At 44.9% G+C, this 20,967-nt stretch overlaps 1 protein-coding gene across 3 annotated transcripts in view; it reads right to left on the bottom strand.

The window, feature by feature from the left end:
* The window catches only part of SH3RF3 (SH3 domain containing ring finger 3), a 410,835-nt gene that overhangs the window by 176,132 nt on the left and 213,736 nt on the right, over positions 1-20,967 (bottom strand). For 2 of the 3 annotated variants that reach the window (XM_028512030.2, XM_036026638.1), the window contains exon 2: positions 317-592. The exons of the other annotated variant lie outside the window; for it this stretch is intronic. In XM_028512030.2, the coding sequence (XP_028367831.2) occupies positions 317-592 (276 nt within the window). The remainder of the gene's footprint in view (positions 1-316; positions 593-20,967) is intronic. 3 annotated transcript variants of the gene reach the window in all.

The following is a 20,967-nucleotide window of genomic DNA, read 5'->3' as shown; positions in this document are numbered from 1 at the left end:
TATGAACTGTGAGAGTCCTAGGAAGACTTCATTCCTCTGCACCTGAGTTACTGCTTAGACACATGGCTCAGGGGAGAAGGGTTCTGCTCTGAGAACACCCTGTCAGCTCCTGGTGCAGCCATGTGTCAGGAGTGTGCCATCTCATTCCAGCCAACAAAACCTCCTTGGGAGGTAGACATAATTCCATTCCCACTTAGGGAGGCCCAGTGGGGAGGGCAGATCTCAGGCAGGAGCATGATTCAAATGGGCAGGAAGGCAACCGGGCTCTGGGCTGGGAATTGCTGTATGATGACTGTGTTCACAGAGGCCACCTTACCTTGGTGAAGGTCAGGCAGTCCTTGTCCTGGTCTTGGTCCTTCATCTCAAAGTCATATAGGGCTTTGCCCTGGGGTAGGGCAGGTGGCAGGGGCCGGAGGCACTGCATGTAGCTGGCTGACAGGAAGCTGTGGGTACCACCCAGTTCCCCATGGAACCAGTGCTCATCCACCCTGTGCTGAAGGATGATGACATCTCCCCAGTTGAACTTGAGGTCACCAGGCTCTTTCCCCTCATAACTGTAGGGGGATTTGCCATAGGGAAGCTGGGAAGTACTCTGAAAGCAAAATACAACATCAGTTACTCGGTGCAGCCTTCCTTCTGCCTGGGCAGCCTGGAGTGTGGGGCTCCCGTGTGCTGAGGGCACATGCAGAATGCCCTTGCATGGAAAGTCTTTCAAAGAAACAGATCCCCTGTCACTGGAACATGCAAGTCCAAGGCCCTGCCTAGACAAGAGAGTCTATAAAAGGGCCCTGTGATGGTCATTCCCTCTCCAGTTATGCATCAGTGGGGCCATGCACTGCTCTGGGCCTTGTGTATGCACCAGCTCACTCTGTGCTGAAAGGACTCTGAAGCAGGAGCTGAATAATCTTCATTTACAGGGGAAGAGACGAAGCATGGAGAGCCTGAAGTCCCACACCTGTAAGGATAGGGCAGAATCCACATTTAGGGGCTCTCATTCCAGAGTGTTCTCATCCACTACTCTGATGAATTGATCTCCATTAGGTGTTCTATCTGCCAGATTTCCAACAACTGTCTTCCAACAAAATTTTCCTTACTTTGTCTTTGAAACTTCACAGCAACTCAGAATATGCCTCAAGGTGGGTTTCGAGTTGAGGCAACAGACTTGCACAGACTGTACTGTGTTCTTCTCACTTTTGGCATATACCTCTGATGTACAGCTCCAAGGGACAGCCATGGGAAGGTAGATACCACCCCTGGGACCTTGGCCCTCAATGCATCATAAGTTCTAACAACTGGTCCCTGGCTTTCACAGAGCCCCTCAACCATGACTCATAGTTTTTTGATGCCTATAGCAGTCTGGTGCAGAAGTACAATTTCGAGAGTATAAAACAGTATCCTCTTAATGACATGGGATATTCCTGTTACTCTGGCAAGCTAACACTTTCAAAAGTGATTTGCCATCTTTGGTCACAAACAGTGACCAGCTCTGAAACCCAAACAGATTTCTTGGCACTCTTATGCTCTTCAGCAATAAGGTGTCTGTGGAACTACCCTGTAACTTGGTGTCATCTTCCACTCCCTGGGCAACTCTCACTTAACTGGACCTGTTTCCTAAAGACCAGTGGCCACATGGGTTTTTCTTCCTCTTCTTTATCAGTGGCCAAAACCCACTGAACTGAGTAAGCTTTGCCAAAGGCCAATTCTATGCCAAAGGAAAACCAAAAATGTTACTATTGTCCCCATGTCAACACCTAACAATTTCCCTAACAGAAGCTGCATTTTGTCACTGAGGCTGCCCAAGCCAAGGATTTCTTTAGTTTTTGAATCAGTCAATACAGGCACAAAAGCCTGAAGTGGGAGTACATGATAAAGCTCTTTGTAGAGGATTTAATTGGTTGGCAACTCAGTGCCCCTGAATTTCTGTTTCAGAAATGTCAAACACAGGAGTTAAAAGAGTATCTGCTGGCAAACTGACAAACAGCCACCATTAATGAATTAAATAGGAACATATGAGGATTTGCAGATCTCAATGAGGAAAAAAATCAGTTTGCTTCCAGTAACACTCATCCTGGCAGGCATTACACTATATGCACAATAGACTGCCACAGGCCTCAATCTTAGAGAGCTGGGCAAAAGGGTAACTTATAATCCAAGGCCTGTGACCATAAAATAATAGAAGAGGCTATGGGTTGTGGGTCACACAAGAGCCAATCAGCCTCCAGCCCAGGGGTTCCAAATAAAGGACAATTTTGTACCCTGGGGGACATTTGGTAATGTCTGAAGACATGTCTGGTTGTCACAACTGGGAAGCAGGCACTATTGGCATATAATATGTAAAAACCAGGGATGTTGCTAAACAGCCTACAGTGCAGGGAATGCCCCACCCTCTCCATACACAGAATTACCAGGCCCAGAAGGCCAATAGTGCTGAGGCTGAGAAAGCCTGATGCAGCCCTTAGGTTAATTAACAAAACAACAGAGTATCTTCCTTGTTCTATTTGAACTTGGTGTATCACAACTTTAAAAATTAAATATAACATTTATTTCTGTGATATATTTTCACTAGTGACCACATGGAGCAGCTGATATACCCTTTGAGGTAAGATGAGTTAAAGAAATGAAGAAAAAACTTACTGTTAATCTTGAAAACTGGCCTCAACTAGGCACACAAAAGAAAATGTCACTGTGTCACAGACCGACTCCATTTCCTTTGGCAGCCAGACTGAGAGAGTCACGCTCAAAGAAGTACTGTAAGAGCCATCCATGTTGAAGCTATTTGGTCCTTTCGCACTATGGACAAGGGTGAGCAGGAGCTGCCATGTGCACTTCTGTTTTGATGCTCCGCCTCCCTCTGTGCACTTTCATGCCATTTCTACAGACGCACCTCCCCTCCCCCGTGTGGAGGCACACTGGCATTACTATTCTGATCTGCTCACATCAGCTTATTAACTCTGTTGACAAAGAGGATGCTTCCAAGCACCACTTACACTCTTGTACAATCCTGGCCCAACCTACTCAGTGAGGCTGGGAAGGACCTGGCTGTAGTGAAGAGAGATCCAGATACTGCCTTATGGCAGGGCTGGTGCTCTTGAGTAGTGTGTCTTCACTGTTTCTGGGAGGCACACACTCTGACATTTGAAGGACTACATCTTTCATAGATTCTCCAGAGTGAGCATGGCTGCACCTTTCTGAGCACTGTGGCCCCTAGGCCTCCCAGGCCAGCATAACCACTTTTACAATCCCTGTCTCTATCTGCTCTTATGGTATGACTCTAAATTCTCTGTGCTTCCAACTTGTCTTGTGAACAGTGGGCTGTAGACCCTGAAAAAAAAAAAAAAAGAGACACCTACTAAGAAAGGCTCCTGGTAGCTAAATGTACTCATTTTAAAAAACAGAGCTCAGTAGCCATTTCTGCACAGGCTCTTCTCACCAAAACTGTACTTCAGGGATAGGCCTATCCTGAACTGCTTGCCTACACAGTGTTTCTGTCATCTGAGCTAACCCTTATAGAGGAGTTCCTGGAATCCTAATTCAACCAATAGGACTAAGGCTTTCTCCATCCAATTGGAGCTGTGCACTCCTGGCCAATCAGACCAGCTCTATTGTGACCAATAAGGACAGTACTAAGACCAGTCAAATTGTGTGAATTAGACATCCTCATTAGCATGAAGATGGACCAATCAGTGACCTGGGGCAGGGACTTCTGTCCATATAAGTAAGCCCCCCTCTGGCTCCAAGAGCATAGCTTCCCTTTCCACCAAATACTGAAGAGTGCTTCTCCCTGGCTGAGCTAAAACACACTAGACCAGTGTAGGCCAGCACAGTGCAAAGCAGACGGTGCCCTACATATGCTTGTTAATTCAAATGTACTCAGGTTATTAATAGGGTTGGGGGAAGTGAGAAAATTTAGAAATGACAGATAGGTCTGATATGGTAACCCTGTAAAACAGCATGTCTTACACAGGTCCAGGAAAAAAGGTGCTAGTCCCAGCTATGTAAAGAGAGGGTAAGACCCAGTGTCCTAGCATGTGAACCAGAGAAGGACTAGGTCAGGCTCTGAAGAGCAGAAGTAGGGGTTGGAGTAGACAACACATGGCCCTCACCATGGCCCCTCAGCAGCAGGGACAGGGCTTACAACCTTTTGGTAGGGAGGGCAGGGCTGGGAGCAAGCAAGCTTACTGGCTCCATCCATGTCTAGTTAGACAGCTGTGTTCTTCATCTCCCATTGGTGGGAAGGGCAGAGAGAGGGAAATACTCCAACTCGCTATGCCCCCACCTGTGAAATGCCAAGGTTATTATCCAATAGGGCAACACTGAGAGGGTCAGTAAACCTTTAAGATGCATAACACATTTTGGAGGGTTCCTTCAAAAAAAAAATCAAAATCAGAGATGATGTTGAGAGGCATATTATCTAGGAGGTCAGGACCTGGATCTCCCTGTTGGGAAACTCTGGGAAATGGTGATGCTCAGCACTCCCACAACACGTTTTATTTTCAAAGCCCTTTATAAGGTTAACTAATTGGTCCATGACTAGGGCCTAAGACAAGCAAATGCTATTATGGTGCAGGGTCGGGGAACATCTGAAAGGAACTCTGAAACCCCAGCCTCCCTAACCCTGCCAAGGAAACTGAGTGGGTTTTCTGCAGCCATTTCCTTTCTGCCCCCTAGCGGACCTCATAACTCTCTCACATTGTGTATGTTGCCCTTTGGAGGAACTGACTTTAAACATTGCACCAAGCCACCATTATATTATGTGGGTTCATGACATTAAGGAAAAGAAATGGGGTGGGGGGAAGGGGAAATACACATGGGATGCCTACAGGATAATTAACACCAGCCACCCCTGCAAGGCATTAATAATAATTAAACCCTTAATGTCAGTTTTATGGCTTATTACTCAGATATAGCACACAAGTATTACTGTGGGCTCAATGTCCTCCCCATGGAGACATGGGTGCTGGTGCACACATAGCAGCTATCTTCTGCTGAGATCAGCACAGCAGTGAGATTTAACGAATGTGCCTCCCTTCCGCCAGGGTACTGATGCTGAATAGAGTTGGCTTCCCTGGAGTGAGGGTGGGTGCCACAGCTGGCCCATGTGAAGGAAGAGATCTTGGCTTGTTCAGGCATTCTCTGATCTTCCAGAAAGCTGGGGTGAAGAGTGTGGACAAAGAAATCAGTCATCTTCTAGATACCAAGGACAACCCAATTTCCCTCACCCAGTACTTTCCATATATCACTGTTGTGGATCTAACCACTAGTTACCAGTGGAGGCCCCCAGACTATTGGCTCCACCAAGATAGATACTGTGCCTGCTTTTGTTCCATGCTGCACCCCCAGTCCTGGCCTGTAGAGGTAACCTGTTCAAAATACCTGTTGAATGAATGTATATATGAAATCTAAGACCAACTCCCTGAAATTAGGGCTGGGCAAAAAGCCTCTGGCTGGAAGAACTTTTCCTGCATGTTATTTTTCCTAAGATTTGAGGTTTGGGGATCCATGTAGCCAAAAATACTGTTGCTAACAGTGGCTGGGCCTGATGAACAGGGAAAATCCTACCAATTGCTCCATGAGGAGTGAAATAAACAGCTGGAGGAAGCAGCCTGAGCAAAGGCATGGAGTCACAGACACTGGCTTGCTTCCCACAGAACACAGAGGAGTTGACCAGTATGGGGGAAATGAATCCTGGAGAATTCCAGGGACAGTGAACAGGCCAGGGGGGGCATTGCCCAACCACAAACAAACCAAGCATCTCAGGGTCTATGAAGGTGACAGACTGCTAATTGCTCCCCAGCATCCAGTTGTTCCTTCTTCCGGTCAGTAAGAATATTCCACATTTCAACTGGAATCAAGATGACCCAGCTAACTAATAACTTGATCTTGTAGCCTCATGTGTAGAGCTCCATGGCCATCTGTCAAAATTTTAGTCAATGGAGTGCAAGTGAAAGTGATTTGTACAAATTCTGGACCTGGGCCATGTTTTAGAATGACATTTATAAGGAAATTCCAGTTCCTGACCTTCCCTTCCCATGGACTGGATGGCAGTGTGGTGAGGATAGCCATTTTTTTTCCACACAAAGATTACATAGACTCAGATTGAAAGATGGAAAGAACCTGGGTTCTTGGATGACTTTGTAGAAGACAGCCCCAAACTGTGACTTGAGAAAAAAAGAAACTTTATCTTATTTGAGGCACTGTGTTTTGGGATCTTCCTATCAGCAGCGTAGTCTGTACCTTGACTAATTCAGGATGTCTGAGGTCAGATTTACAGTTTCTTTAGCTCACAAACCATTTTCAAGCTAAAGTACTTTATTATCACTGTGGAGGTTACCATGCATGCACTTTCCCTTTTTTAAAAGATTTCATTTATTTATTTTTAGAGAGGGAATGGAGGGAGAAAGAGAGAGAGAGAGAGAAAAACATCAATGTGTGGTTGCTGGGGGTCATGGCCTGCAATTCAGGCATGTACCCTGACTGGGAATCGAACCTGTGACACTTTGCTTTGCAGCCCGTGCTCAGTCCACTGAGCTATGCCACCCAGGGCTGAGAAACTGGGTTTTAAAAGGCTAGTTTTGGAGATTCTGGTCATGATGGAGGTATAGCAAGAAATGCTTCGCTTCCTCATACAACCAAAAGAAGGATAACAACCAATTAAAAAAAATAAACAACCACGAGTGCAATGAAATCAAACTGCATGAAACTCTGACAACCAAGGAGTTAAGAAACATTCACCCAGAAAGGTAGGAGGGACAGAGATGGGCAGCCAAGTGGAGAGGACACAGGTCAAGGCAGCAGACCATGTGGGCAAAGCAGGGTTGGCTGAATGGGAAACTAAAGACTCAAAGCTAGCTGTAAACTACTGTGGGGGTTGCCATGGCAGAGAAACTCCCAGTCTCACATGAGTTCATTGGAAAGTGGGGCTAGAGCAGAGCAAGCAAGCTACACTGTCCCATCTCGGACACCTCCTTGACAGACAGTGCCACATGCAGCAAAGAGGGTGTCCTAGCCCTGGCCAATACCTAAGGCCCTACCCCCTTACAACATAACAGGTGTGCCCAGACAAAGAAATATGGCCCAAAGTGAAAGAACAGATCAAAACTACAGAAAAAAGCTAAGCAATGAGGAGATAGCCAACCTATCTGATGCAGAGTTCAAAACACTGGTAATCAGGATGCTTGCAGAACTGATTGAGCTCAGTTGCAAAATGAAGGAATAAATGAAGGGTACCCAAAGCGAAATAAAGCAAAATATAAAGGGAACCAACAGTGAAGGGAAGGAAACTAGGACTCAAATCAATGATTTGAAACAAAAAGAAGAAATAAACATCCAACTGAAACTGAGACTTCCTAAGCTTTTCCTCATTTTTAAAAATTGTTTCTTCATTCCTCTGGAAATAAAGTTGTCCTCTGGGACAACTTTAAGCACTATAACATCAGAATCATAGGGGTGCCAGAAGGAGAACAAGAGCAAGAAGTTGAAAACTTATTTGAACAAATAATGAAGGAAAACTTCCCCAATCTGGACAAGGAAATAGACTTCCAGGAAGCCCAGGGAGTCCCAAAGAAATTGGACCAAGGGGGAACACACCAAGGCACATCATCATTACATTACCCAAGATTAAAGATAAAGAGAGAAACTTAAAGGTGGCAAGATAAAAGGAGAGAGTGACCTACAAAGGAGTACCCATAAGACTGTCAGCTGATTTCTCAAAAGAAACCTTACACTGTAAGGCCAAATATATTTTCAACTCCTTAACAATTAAGGAGTAGTTACATTTATACAGCTCTAAAATTATTTTGGCCCTTTGAGAGCAACCTCGAGGTTGATGTGTTCCCCTGGTATAAATGAGTTTGACACCCCTGTCTTATAGGTAAGAAGGGGCAGGAAAGAAGTATTTGAAGTCATGAAAGGCAAAGACCTGCATCCAAATTTACTCTATCCAACAAAGCTATCACTTAGAATGGAAGGACAGATAAAGTGCTTCCCAAATAACATCAAATTAAAGGAGTTCATCATCACCCAGCACTTATTATATGAAATGTTAAAGGTACTTATCTAAGAAATAGAAGATCAAAAACTATGAACAGTAAAATCACAACAAATTCACAACTATCAACTGAACCAAAAAAAACAAAAACAAAAACAAAAACTAAGCAAACAACTAGAACAGGAATAGAACCACAGAAATGGAGATGACATGAGGGTTTTCAGTGGGGAGATAGAGGGAAAGAGTGGGGGTGGGGGAAGCAACAGGGAATAAGAAGCATAATTGGTAGGCATAAAATAGATGGGGAGAGATTAGGAATGGTATAGGAAACAGAGAAGTCAAAGAACTTATATGTACAAACATGGACATGAACTAAGGGTGGGCAGAAATGCTGGAGGGCTGAAGGATGCAGGGTGGAGGGGTTAGATAAAGGGGAGAAAAAAGTTAGGATAACTGTAATAGCATAATCAATAAAATATACTTAAAAACATAAAAAAAAAATAAAAAGGCTAGTTTTGCCTTAAAGACATCTGGTGACCCTGGGCTGGATGGAGTCATCTGCAGGTAGGTGTGAAGCCCTTGGGTTCCTCCAGATGAATCTCACTATGAAAGCAAAGCCATTCCTCTGCCATACATGGGGTGTGGCTCTGACAACCTCTTCTCAAATGAGCTAAATACAAGTTTATAATAAAACCATTATGTCAAAAAATTAACCTTTTTCAAAACAGCACTCTCCTCTTCAAGGAATATATTTTTTTTTATAAAGCTCATTTTTTTAAAGATTTTATTTATTTATTTATTTATTTAGAGAGGGAAGGGAGGGAGGGGGAGAGAGAGAGAGAGAGGGAGAGGGAGAGGGAGAGGGAGAGGGAGAGGGAGGGTGGGAGAGAGAGAGGGAGAGGGAGAGAAACATCAGTGTGCAGTTGCTGGGGGCCATGGCCTGCAACCCAGGCATGTGCCCTGACTGGGAATCAAACCCGCGACACTTTGGTTCACAGCCCGCACTCAATCCACTGAGCTACGCCAGCCCGGGCAGGAATGTATTTTTTAAAAAGCTAATTCACCCTCCTAAGGATGTAAAGCCAATTTCTAAGTCATTCATGTGCTGTAATGCAGAAAGAGAAGAGACTAGGATCAAACCAGGTCTAACTTGGAGAAAACAAGATCCTATAAGACATGTGATCTGAAAACATACTCAGGAAACCATTCTTAGGAAATGTTGCTCCTGAAAAGGAAATTTCTCAGTTAGGAGGTTTTTGCTTTGATTTTTTTCCATTTGGGGAGATATTTGCAATCAGCATTATTGAGGATGAAGGTAATTCTGTGAAATGCATGTGTGCAGGCCCATGTTCACAAGCTAACCCTTGGCTCGGAATTACACTGACAAGCTCCCAGGTGACACCCTATCCTTGAGGAGGGTGTGGCTCACTGCTTCCTTGCACAAGGATGCACAGTGCTGCGGCGCTCTTGCTCTGGCCAAGTCTAGGAGCTCACTTTTTACTATCCACATGAAGAGAGAAAAATGGAACCCTGATGTCAGCAAACGATGAGAGACCAGACTGACCTCAGCTCAAGACCCTGCTGGCCCCAGCTCTGTGCTGCCTGTTAGTCCAGACTGAGCCTCAGGTATACACACTGTTGTGTGTCCCTTCTCCTTTGAGACCCACATGATCTGCACAGTCTGGGCAGCTCCTCACATTTGATTCTCAAAACAAAAGCATTTACAATTGCTTTTCTGTGCAGCAAGGTTTTCAAAGACCACTGCTTTGACAGAGGTTCTGTAGAACTGCTAGTACACACTGCTGCATTCAGGCAAACCACAGTTCCACAAAGTTTTGTTTTCACCAGAAATCTGTTTCTGGTTTGTAAAGATAAAGGTTCCCTGGGAGAAGCTTCTGGGGAATTCTTGTGATGTCCAATTCTGGATTATCCATGCTGCGGTGGGTGAGAGTTCATAGCTAGCTGTGAACTGCCTTAACATTACATTTTAAGCAGCCTTTCAGCCTTCTAAATGAACTTCTTTCTGTGTCCCTCAAGGGGCCTGGGACACACAGCTTACTGAGCTGTTAGCACATGGTAACCATCCCATCTCCTCTCTCTCCTCCTGACCCAAGGAAAGAGAACAGTGGAACAGCTTGATGTCATACTGAGATGAGAAGGTTCTACAAAGAAGAAAGCAAAGGAAGCTGAACAAGGAGGCTCCCTGAAAGGAATACCATAGGTTCCCTGATCCAGGGCTGCATGTGCCACCAGGCAGAGCAGAGTGGCACCATGAGGCCAACCACCAAGAGTTATGGTGGGAAAGGAGGCATGGAGTGGCACACCCTTTCACTGAAATCAAACTGTACATGCCCAGCGCTCCCAGAGTTGAAGAAGAATGTGCCTTCCACCGTTGGCTGGGAGAAGCAGAATTTGACCAAGCCAATGGCCTACTTAGGGGTGGGTACAAGGCCCCCTGTAGGAGCACCAAGATTTCTCACAGCCACCTGGGCTTCCAAACTTCTCCAGGTGGCCATGGAGCTGGACATCTAAGTGTGACTTCCCCACCCAGGGGAAGCTTTAACTCTGCCATTGCATTCTGCCCCGTCTTTAATTTCTTATCTTCACTAAGAGCTTGAAAGGTTCAAAGGCTAACAAAGAGAAGTTTTGAGCCCCCAGGCAATCCCCTGTTCCACTTGTGCATACTTGTGTTCTGTCAGACACATCACAATTCCCGTAAAGCTCCTACACCAGACCTACTCGCTGCCCTGCCACCTATGAACCATTCCAGGCTCTCCTGACACCTTCAGCCTCTGTGACTTTACAGTGCTCCAGAGGCCCCTATGGTCCTGGGAAATATGATGGCCCAGGGGCCTGTGCCTCATTGAAGGGCCTACCCTAAAGTGTGAAGAGTGTTCTCTAACATCTAGTTCAAGAAGAACATCACAAGTAGTCCTGTTCTGACAAATATGTAAACATGAAATAATCGGAATTGCCTGCAGAAGTTTTAATACTGGGGTTGGTAGTCCCATATCTAGGTCTAGGTTGCTTGTATTTTTTTAACTTTATTTTTATTAGTTGTTAAGTAAGCATTGTAATTGTTTATTTAGAGACCAGAATGCTTAGTTCAGGCCCTTAGGACCCACTGTTTATACTCTGTGCTGAGAGGACACACACACACTCTCTCAAACTGTGTCTCAGACATAATCCACCCACCACACATTGAGGTATATGGTTCTGTAGTCAGTGAGAAGGAAGGAAAGGTAAATGAAGGTGAACATATCTGAGATTAGCATATATCAGGGATTAGCAAACCATGGTCCCAGGACCAAATCCATCCTGCCTCCTGTCTTTAGCTGTGCCTATCCATTTACAACAGCAGAAACCACAGGGAGCACAAAGCCAAAACATCTGCTATCTGGCCCTTCACAGGCAGTCTGACAACTGCTGGAACAAAATGTCAAGATTGGCAATGACCCCAGGAAAGATGCTTACACAGTCTCCCCTCACTGAAGGAGAAAGATGGGCAGCTGTAGGACTCCTCTGTGTCAACAGAGTGTATGTTGCATTTAAGAGCAGCACTGCCACTCCTGGTGTTTAAGCAGTGATTTGGGACTCAGGAGCAGCCCTGGCTTAATGATGGCCTTGCAATATGCCTTTCAAAAAAGCATCTCAATTCTCAGATGCTTCATTTTCCCATACACTGAAAATAAATCTGTCCTTCCCTATGTCCTAGTAATGTGAATAGAATAAGACTGATAATAGGTAACAAGCTTTTTGTCTCTTAATGAAGAAGGTACCATAAAAACCATTAGCACAGACTTCTGAGGCAAATTCTTGCCTCAGGAGCCTGGATGCTGGTACTGAACAGTCAGGAGTTTCTCAGTGTACACAGCGGCCAGTGATGAACTCAAATATCCTTGGGGGAGGAGGTAAGGACAATGCCTGCTGGGACCTACACACTTCAGCTCAATAACGTATCAGGTGAAAGAGAGTCAGCAGCAGTCTAGTGAGTTGTGCTTAGCTGTGACTTCCTCTTTTATCTCTTACAGATCTCTGTAAGCTGATTCAGGGTTCCAGGAGTAACTAGCACCCAGCTTCCAAAGGGATGCTCTTTAGCTTAACTTTCACAGCTCCTTCATTAGGACTGACCACTTTCTTGGTAGTTCCCAGGATACTCCACATGCTGCTTCCTACACTCTCCTGTCACCCAATGAGTCCTCACATCAACCCTCTGCAGTTGGTCTTATGTTATTAGCACATTACAGATAGGAAACTGAGATGTAATTAAGTTCAGTAACTTGCCTAAAGTCCCAGGGGTAGGAGGACATTATAGACCAGTATCAGAGCCAAGAAAGTCTGACTTCCAAGCCTAAAAGCCAACTTTCCACTTATACTGCCTCCGAAAAAGAAAAAGCGACATGGCCATTTATTTAGCTTCTTCTTCACTCCAGGTACTTGATATTGCTCACAGGAACCCTGTGAAGTTGAAACTATTATTGCCATTTTATAAGTGAGAAGAATTAAGAGAGACAAGTAAGTTCCTCAGTGTCATGGGGCTTGTAAGAGCATGCTCAGCTCTTAGCCACCAGCCTGCCTTCTCACTCTCCCAAAGTGTAAGAGGGGAGACATGGAGCCCTAATAATCACTAATTTAACATGGAATGAAAAGGAAAGGTGTAGACTGATTATCCCTGAGGACAGAAGGATCCAGATCTGTGCCTATATTTATCCAGTTTGGAGAAGTGTTCATTTTTCCATATTCTGGGTGGCGAACCCACACTAGGAGCCTCATGGTCTCCCCTGCTCCCTCCCACTCCTTTCCAGGCCCCACTCACCTATAGGACCCTGTATCCCCAAGCTCTGCCCTCACTGTTCAGGGTAGCTGATTGCCATCCCAGCATTTCCTGTCCCTTTCTTTGCCAGATCCCCTGCCTCTCTGGCTGGAATCACAGCACAGTGAAAACTGTGGCTGCCTCACTTTGCCCTTGTCATCAAGGAGAGGGTCTCCTACTCACTCTCCCCACCAGCTGCTGTTCTTCTTCCAGCCAATCAAGCCTCTGCCCTTATTTTTAGGGAAAAGCCATCCAAGGGTAGTGTCCCACAGAAATCTATCAGACCCACAAAGCAGCATTATTTACCATAAAGAGGTTCACAGTGGCCTAAGGAACCTGAACAATGAAGTGGTCTTTAAATACTCAGTGTCTAAATGTATAAGATTTGAACAAGTAGTTAGACTTTTTCACAATCTTAGAAACTTGCCTCATCTTTAAAAAATTAATAAATTTGCCATTTACCAAAATTATTCTAAGGTGTTATAATTATTCATTCATTTAATCTTCATGACAATATTATGAGGCAAGCATTACTATTGTGTCCATTTTATAGATGAGGAAATTGAGTCAAAAAGAAGTAACTTGCTCAAGGTTACATAACCAGTCAATATCCTTTATGCTGAGATAAGCAAACATTTCCTATAAAGGCCAGATGGTAAATGCACAGGTGGGCAAAAGGAGGTTTACAGTTGTGAAACAGTTTATTCTTATTATTTATGCATTAATTATTGTATGAATTATTATTATTAACCTACTTTTGCCTACCCCTATATTTCACACTTTGCAGGCCATAGGTCTCCTGACAAAACTACTTAATTCTGCCATTATAGCCTGAAAGCAGATGTAGATTCCATGGATTTTACATAAATGAGCGGGTGTGGTTGTATTCCAAAACACTTAATTTTTAACAACAGGCAGTGGGGAGCAGTGGCCCTCAGGATGTTCAATGCTTCAAAATGTGATCACACTGAAGTTGTTCTCAAGTCCATAGTAATGGGGAACTGAGGTAGCATTTATTTTATTTTGCATTTTAAAAAATAAAACATCAATGAATTGACTTCCTTAAAATATCTGATGCATTAAACTGGTCCTATGCAGTTTTTTTGTGCATTTCAGTAATAAAAGGCAATATTAATATGTCTAACAAGGATATGTAGGGGATTTTTAAAGGTAAAATTAATCACTCTTAACTTGAACCACAGGCAGGTGAATGCCTGAACTTCACAAATATAGACAAGTTCATCATTTTTCTCTGAGGTGGAGGCCTGGCACAGGATAACGATTCTGAACCCTAAGCAATGGACTTGGGAAACAAGCTTGAGGCTCAGAACTGTAGTCTCTCCTGGAATGTGCTCCAGGTACTGTGACTCATCCCTGTGGCCATTCCCACTCCTGGCAGAGCCAGATCTGCAGTAAACAGACCAAAGGAAAGAGCTGCTGCTCCAGGCTGGTCAGGCTCTGGTTTCACTCAGCTTCCATAGAAACCCAGGCTGAGGGTAAAGCCTGCCCCAAAAGTGAGAGGGATAAATGACCTGCAGGATGGTGTGTCAGGGATGGTCAAGGCTGTGCTTTCACAGCTTATGTCCATCCCAGCAGGACAGCGCAAAGAAGCCCATTAGTTTCTGATCATTTATTATGCATCACAAGAAATACTTCAATGCATTTGTATACAACTAACAGGTCTTGTAAATCCAAGAGCATGACCCACAGTACTATTTCTCCTGCCCATGCAGACACACTAACCTCTGAGAGCCTGTAAGAATTGCTCAGCAGAGCGACACCAATGTGCCCATGGCCCACTGGGCAGATGGGAGTTCCTTTGCCCACTACCAGCAGCCCTAGTTCCTTAGCACCAAAGGAGAGCTATCAATGGCCTACTGACCAAACTAAAGGCAGAGCAGTCTTGGTCCAGCAGGAGCTGAGGAGAGTGGAGCTTGGGGAGGTGGCTCTGTCATTCTGTCCCACATACAGTCTTAGAAATAGGCAGGGGTCAAGGCAGCATTAAGAAACTTCATGCCACTTCTGCCTGGCTCAGACCCCATGGCCCTGCAGGAAGATCCACATGCTGCATGCTGAGCCAGAGGAGCTGCCTGTTTGTTAGAGCAGAGCTTCAGACTGAGAGGGCAGCAGCCCTGGGTGGGGTTCTCAGCCTTCATGATATCTGGTGCAAAAGTGGAGCCAGGAACACAAGTTCTCATAGGGTACATGAAGGTGGGATGATGAAGGGGAGACAGAAGACACTCAAGTTGCCTTACCACGAAGTCAGAGGTGAAGAAGGCTTGACCCAGGTCAGACATACACGGCCTGAGGGAAAGCTCAAAGATGCAGCTGCTTGCCTCTCAGGGGTAAAGAAGAGTCTCTTCTGCTAATGTGCACTGTCAGCTGTGGCCAATCAATACACTAAACAAAACACTAGAATAACTTGCATAAGTCATGCTGTCTTCTCATTGTAGATGAAGTAGACAGTGACAGAGTCCCAGTTCCTAGTACTGCTGGGCTCAGCTGGTGTCCATGACTAAGCATAGACTGGCAAAGCCCCAGGAAAGCCCACAGGAGGTTCTGGCCCATTCTGCTGTGTAGATCAAGTACTCAGGGCCAGCTCCACCAAGGCTAGCCCAGGCAGAAGCATCTGCAGCCCTCCCACAGAACTTAATAAAAGACTTAATAACTGGTACATTTGAGAAGAGGAGAGAGACACATAGAAAATAAATCCTTCAATACCTGTGGCATATTAAAAGAGTAAGTACTGTGAAGAAATACACTGGGAAGAGGATTGGAAGTGGCAGTGGGACTGGCGTTTGCAATTTCCAATTAAGTGAGGTGGGCCAGAACAAATGCGAAAAAGCAGAGGAGCCCTGCAGCTTCTGGCATCAGGGAAAGCCTTGGATGAAAGGATGGGAAGGTACCTGGCCTTTGATAATTCCTTCTTTCACACTCAAATCAGTTTCTTCATGATGTAAAATGGAGAGAGAGAACAGAGAGAGAGGGAGGAGGCAGGAAAGAAGGTTGCATGGCTGTGGCATGCAACTTCTGGTGTTACTGTAGGCAGCCTGTCAGCCACAGCACTGGCCTGCCTGGTTACTTGGAGAGGTAGGTTATGTGGGGGCTACACAGAGGACACAGGCATGCCATGCAGACTCCAACCAGCTTCCTCAAATGTGCAGGCCCTTTGTACAGCATCAGGAGGCTGGCTGAGGGCTGTGGCATCTCTAGGCTTCCTTACGGCGGGTCCTGCAGCCCCCTCAGTACCGCAGACAGTCAGAAAGTGCTGGGAATTCTCCCACATTGTCCAAGATGGCACAGGGGAAGGTTCTTAGAAGAGCATGCAAAAATCTAGAAAGATTCATGGATAGGACCCAAGTGCACCAACAGCTAGAAAGATAATTGGATAGAAAAAAAGTCTTCCCCTATTTATAATGATGGGATTGAGCAGGAATGGGGGATATTCTTTAAGAAATGAGTCTATAATTATCCTAGGACCCAGCACCTGAATAAACCTCTCCTTTTGCATCAGCACCTGTCTGATGAATTTGATTTTTGTTGTGGAAAGTAGCTGAACTTGCATTTTCACTTACAGTTTTTTACAACCACAAAGAGACAGCATGAACCTTGGTAAGTCCCAGATGACCTGGGCTGAGGTTCCAGCTACCTGCAGCAGGCTGACCCTAGGAGTAGGACTGTGAGGACTTTCCAGCAGATGCCAAGGGCTTTTCTCAAAATATTTCCATGCACTCCTTCACTAGCTATCAGCCTCCTGAAATGCCTGGCTGGTGAAAGGAAATGAGTCTCTGTGGAGCAGGCTCCAAGAATGGGTAATTAGAATGGGTGTGCACACCAGCGGTCCAATATCTTTATTGCTTGGGTGTCATGCCACATGGGATTCATCCCACTTGGGCTTCATGCCACTTGGCTCCAGTTAGGACCATTTTCAGTACTAGTTGGTAGGCTGTCCCTACCCCTTGGCTTCATGCCCCCTGGCCTTCATGCCATGGGTCTGATCAAGCCCACTTGCAATATTGGTTGGCAGGAGATAAGATGCTAGGATTTGCATGTGAACACTCATTTGAACTAATGGAATTATGGATCCAAGTTTTGTTCATATGTTCCCACTCTGTCTAGGGTCTTTCTATGGTTATGGTTATGGGTTTATACTTTCGTGTGATCAGGGCTTGTTCTGTTTCAACTCCTGAAGGGGCCCACTGGACCTAATTTTAGCAGATTTGTCCATATATAGCTATTATCCAATGGCTAAGATCAAATTGATTTTCTTTCTCCTGTAACACTGCTTGGCCAAGCATACTACAGACTATGAGGGAAAATGGCCCTTAAATGATATGTTCCCTAAATTACTGCAATATCACACAGCTGAAATTGTCTTGCCAACAGTCAGGAAAATGGGATGAAATCCTTATGTACAGAAGTTTATGCCTTTAAACAATTTAGATTTGACAAAGAAAGTAAACAAACTAATGATACAGAGATGGAAAATGACTTCAAAACCCTCCCTTATAGTAAGACACAGGAAGAAAAGAAAGGTGAGGAGATGAATCTTTTTAATGCTCTGAACCTGGGGACACCCAGGATTAGCAGCAGGAAGATTTCCCCTGCCTCCACTCCTGCTGTTAGATACCCTTGAAGTAGGGCTCAGAGGGGCCACAGCCCTACCCCTATATGATGAAGGAATGGTCTTCCCCTTGAAGGCCTGGCAGGGTCCCCAATGTGACCAGGAAGCAACCTTGTCCAGAACAGAACAATTTCCTATGAGGCAATACCCTCTAGGTAGAATAAACCAGAAAGGCCAGCCCACTGGCTACTGTTGGACCCATACTCCATTTTCCACTTCAGATTTACCAGATTGGGAGAATTCCCACCCCTCATGTAGGGATGATCCTCAGATAATAGCAGATTGTATCACCTCCACTTTTGCCACTCACCATCCAAAGTGGACAGATGAACAGGCCCTCCATAACATCCTGCTAACAGCAGGTACAAAGTAGCTAGTTATATTCTCCATCAAGAGAATCCCAATGGGACCTCCAACCCAGCTGGGACAGTTCCCTTGTCAGAGCCCAACTGGGACCCAGAGAACAGGGACCTAGCCTTCCTAGAATATTGTATATTATGAAAGGGGTACCTAAACAAAAAAGCCTGAATAAGATACAGGCCATTCAATAGAAGCCAAACAAAGATTCTTCTGATTTTTTAGAAAGGATCTATTAAGCCTATTGAAAGCACACTGATGCTGACTCAAAGGCACCAGAAAATATCCAGATTTGCAAACATGCAGTGGCATACCTGGGATTCCAACTGAAACAAAGCCCCAGGAGCTCGATGGCTGATCAAAAACAAGCCATCACTACAATAAAAATCCTCCCAAACTGGAAACAACTTCCTGGAAACTTAGGATCACAGGGTTTTGCTGAATTTGGATTCCTAACTTTGGCCTTATAATGAAACCACTGTATAATATTTTAAAAGGACTAGACTCTGAACCACTTGAATGGACAAGAGGCTGTCAGGCAGTATTTGACACCCTGAAGGAAAAACTAGTTTTGGCTCTCACACTGGGATTGCCCAGTTTACAGAAACCTTTCAAATTATACATTCATGAAGGGCAAGGGATTAGACTTCAGGGACTAACCCAGACCCTGAGAAATACCCCTCAACCCATAGCCTATCCTGCAAAGAAACTAGATCACAGAACAAAGGGATGGCCCTATTACTTTGGGCAATAGCAGCTACCTGTGACATCTTGCAGGAAGCAGAAAAATTCACTCTAAATACTAAATACTATGGTATTTTCTTGTATACCACACCATATCCTAAAACTATTAAAGAGAAAGGAGGGTACTGGCTGATGTCAGGGTGCATGGAAAAATATCCATCCATTTATTAGACAACCCAAACATTACTTACAAATAACCACTACCTTAAACCTGGTCACCCTACTCCTGGACTCAGACAGAAGCTCAGATTTCCAACATGATTGCTTAGAAATCATTGCAAAGCCACAACAGACCATCATTAACTTCAGAAATCACCCAAAAGATAGGACAGGCACTACAGATTCAATGGAAACTACATGTATCTTGGAGACCCCAATCTATGGGGAAGACTGAGAAAACGAACCACACAATAAAGAGGACCCTACCCTGACCGGCGTGACTTCGTTGGGCATCATCTCGCAAAACAAAAGGACGCTGGTTTGATACCTAGTCAGAGCACATGTCTAGGTTGAGAGTTTGGTCCCCAGTCAGGGCAAATATGGTAGGCAATCAATGGATGTTTCTCACTTATAGACTATGCCCCCCTGACAATACAAAGAAACCACAGAACATAAGCCCTCCATCCATACCCTTGTAAGACTACAGGGTCCAGAGTTTAGAAGGAGGAATTATTACTATAGACAGCCATCAGAGTGTGGGCCTGCTGGCCATTTCAGTGGGGTGGGCTACATAGAGGATGCAGGAATCAATGTTTCTTTCCCTCCTTTTCGTCCTCCCTTCCCCATCCCCTCAGAAAAACAAAAAAGGAAGATGACCTGGCAAAAATATGAAAATATGCCAGGAAACACATTTGAAATGGGACCAGGAACTCCCTATTACCTTGCTCCAGATTGGGGTGGTACCCCAAAGTGGGCTTAATGTGACCCCTTTTGAAATGGTTTATGGGAGACCCATCTAAGTTTCTGTTTTAGGAACAACCCCTTTATATTTAGAACATGAATAAAAAAATCAAACAATATGTACAACATTTAGAGTAAACACTAACAACATTGCACAACTTTGCTCACTGCGGATCTAACTACCAATCTGAAGAGCCCTTGCACCTGTTCCAGCTGGGAGATTGAGTCTTACTAAGGACCTGGAAAACTCAAGATCCTGACCAGAAGTTGGCCAAGTGATGGACATCCCTACAATACCCTGCTGACAGCACACCCTTCCCTAAAGTTCACAGGAATCAAGCCTTGGATCCACCACACACTGATAAAGTGGGAGCCGCCTGAGGAGGACTTGGATCTTGCTACTGCTGTTGATACTGGAAAGGAAAGCAGAACCTGCACTCCTGAGGATGATTTAAAATTACTCTTTTGGAAAGGGACAGCACTTCCCAACACTAAGTGACAATGTTACTTTTTATTTTATTATTATTTTTGACAATTGTTTTACTTTATGCCTATGCTTGGACCAATAATGCCTTTGTTTGCATTTCCCAGAGAGTGGCTCCCTTGGCAAACTTATCCCACTGTTGGGAGTGCCACCCAAAGTCTCACTCAGAATTAGGCCATGGAGAGCCTTAAGACACTCCAGTTCTGATTTAATTACAATTCCCTGTGAACTCCTTAGCATACTCCTCTCATTAAATACTTGAGTGCTTGTTTACATAATAGGTCTCACTTTGAAAGCCCCATCTGCAACACCACCTCTTGAAATATGAAGCAGTCCATCAGCTTTGCTTATTCAACAGTGCCATCCTTGAGACACCAAGTATGCCTCTTTCTGAAGGGCAAAGACAACAATTCTCCCTTGCATAAAACCTCCCCTCCCGTCTTGATGCCTTTCTTCCTTCAGTAGATAACAGGAATGTCTGCATCCAGGCATAAGTAAGACTATGCCCCCCTGACAATACAAAGAAACCACAGAACATAAGCCCTCCATCCATACCCTTGTAAGACTACAGGGTACAGAGTTTAGAAGGGGGAATTGTTACTATAGGCAGCCATCAGAGTGTGGGCCTGCTGGTCACTTCAGTGGGGTGGGCTACACAGGGGCTACACAGAGGATGCAGGAACACTGGAATCCAGGCATGTCCTGTAGACTCCAACCAGCTCCACTAGATGTGTAGGTACTGTGTACAGTTTTCAGCATCAGGAGCTGGGCTGAGGGATGCAGAATGTCCAGGCTTCTTGGTGCTAGGTCCTAAAGATCCCCTTCTGAACTACTGTAGACAGTCAGGGAGCACCAGGGAGTCTCCCCAATGGCCAAGTTGGTGCAGGGGGAAGTTCTTGCATAGAGCACACCAAAAGCTAGATCAGTGGATAGGGCCTGACTGCACTTATTTCTAGAAAGCTGAATGGACAGGACTCAAGTATGCCATAAGCTAGCATAAGTGAATACAGAAAAAAAGCACCCCCCCTTCCCAATCCTTATAAGAACTGCAGACTTGA

Source organism: Phyllostomus discolor, chromosome 5 (genome assembly GCF_004126475.2).
Source record: "Phyllostomus discolor isolate MPI-MPIP mPhyDis1 chromosome 5, mPhyDis1.pri.v3, whole genome shotgun sequence".
Classification (NCBI taxonomy): domain Eukaryota; kingdom Metazoa; phylum Chordata; class Mammalia; order Chiroptera; family Phyllostomidae; genus Phyllostomus; species Phyllostomus discolor.
The sequence above is the reverse complement of the archived record's forward strand: the minus strand, read 5'-3'. Positions and strand labels throughout refer to the sequence as shown.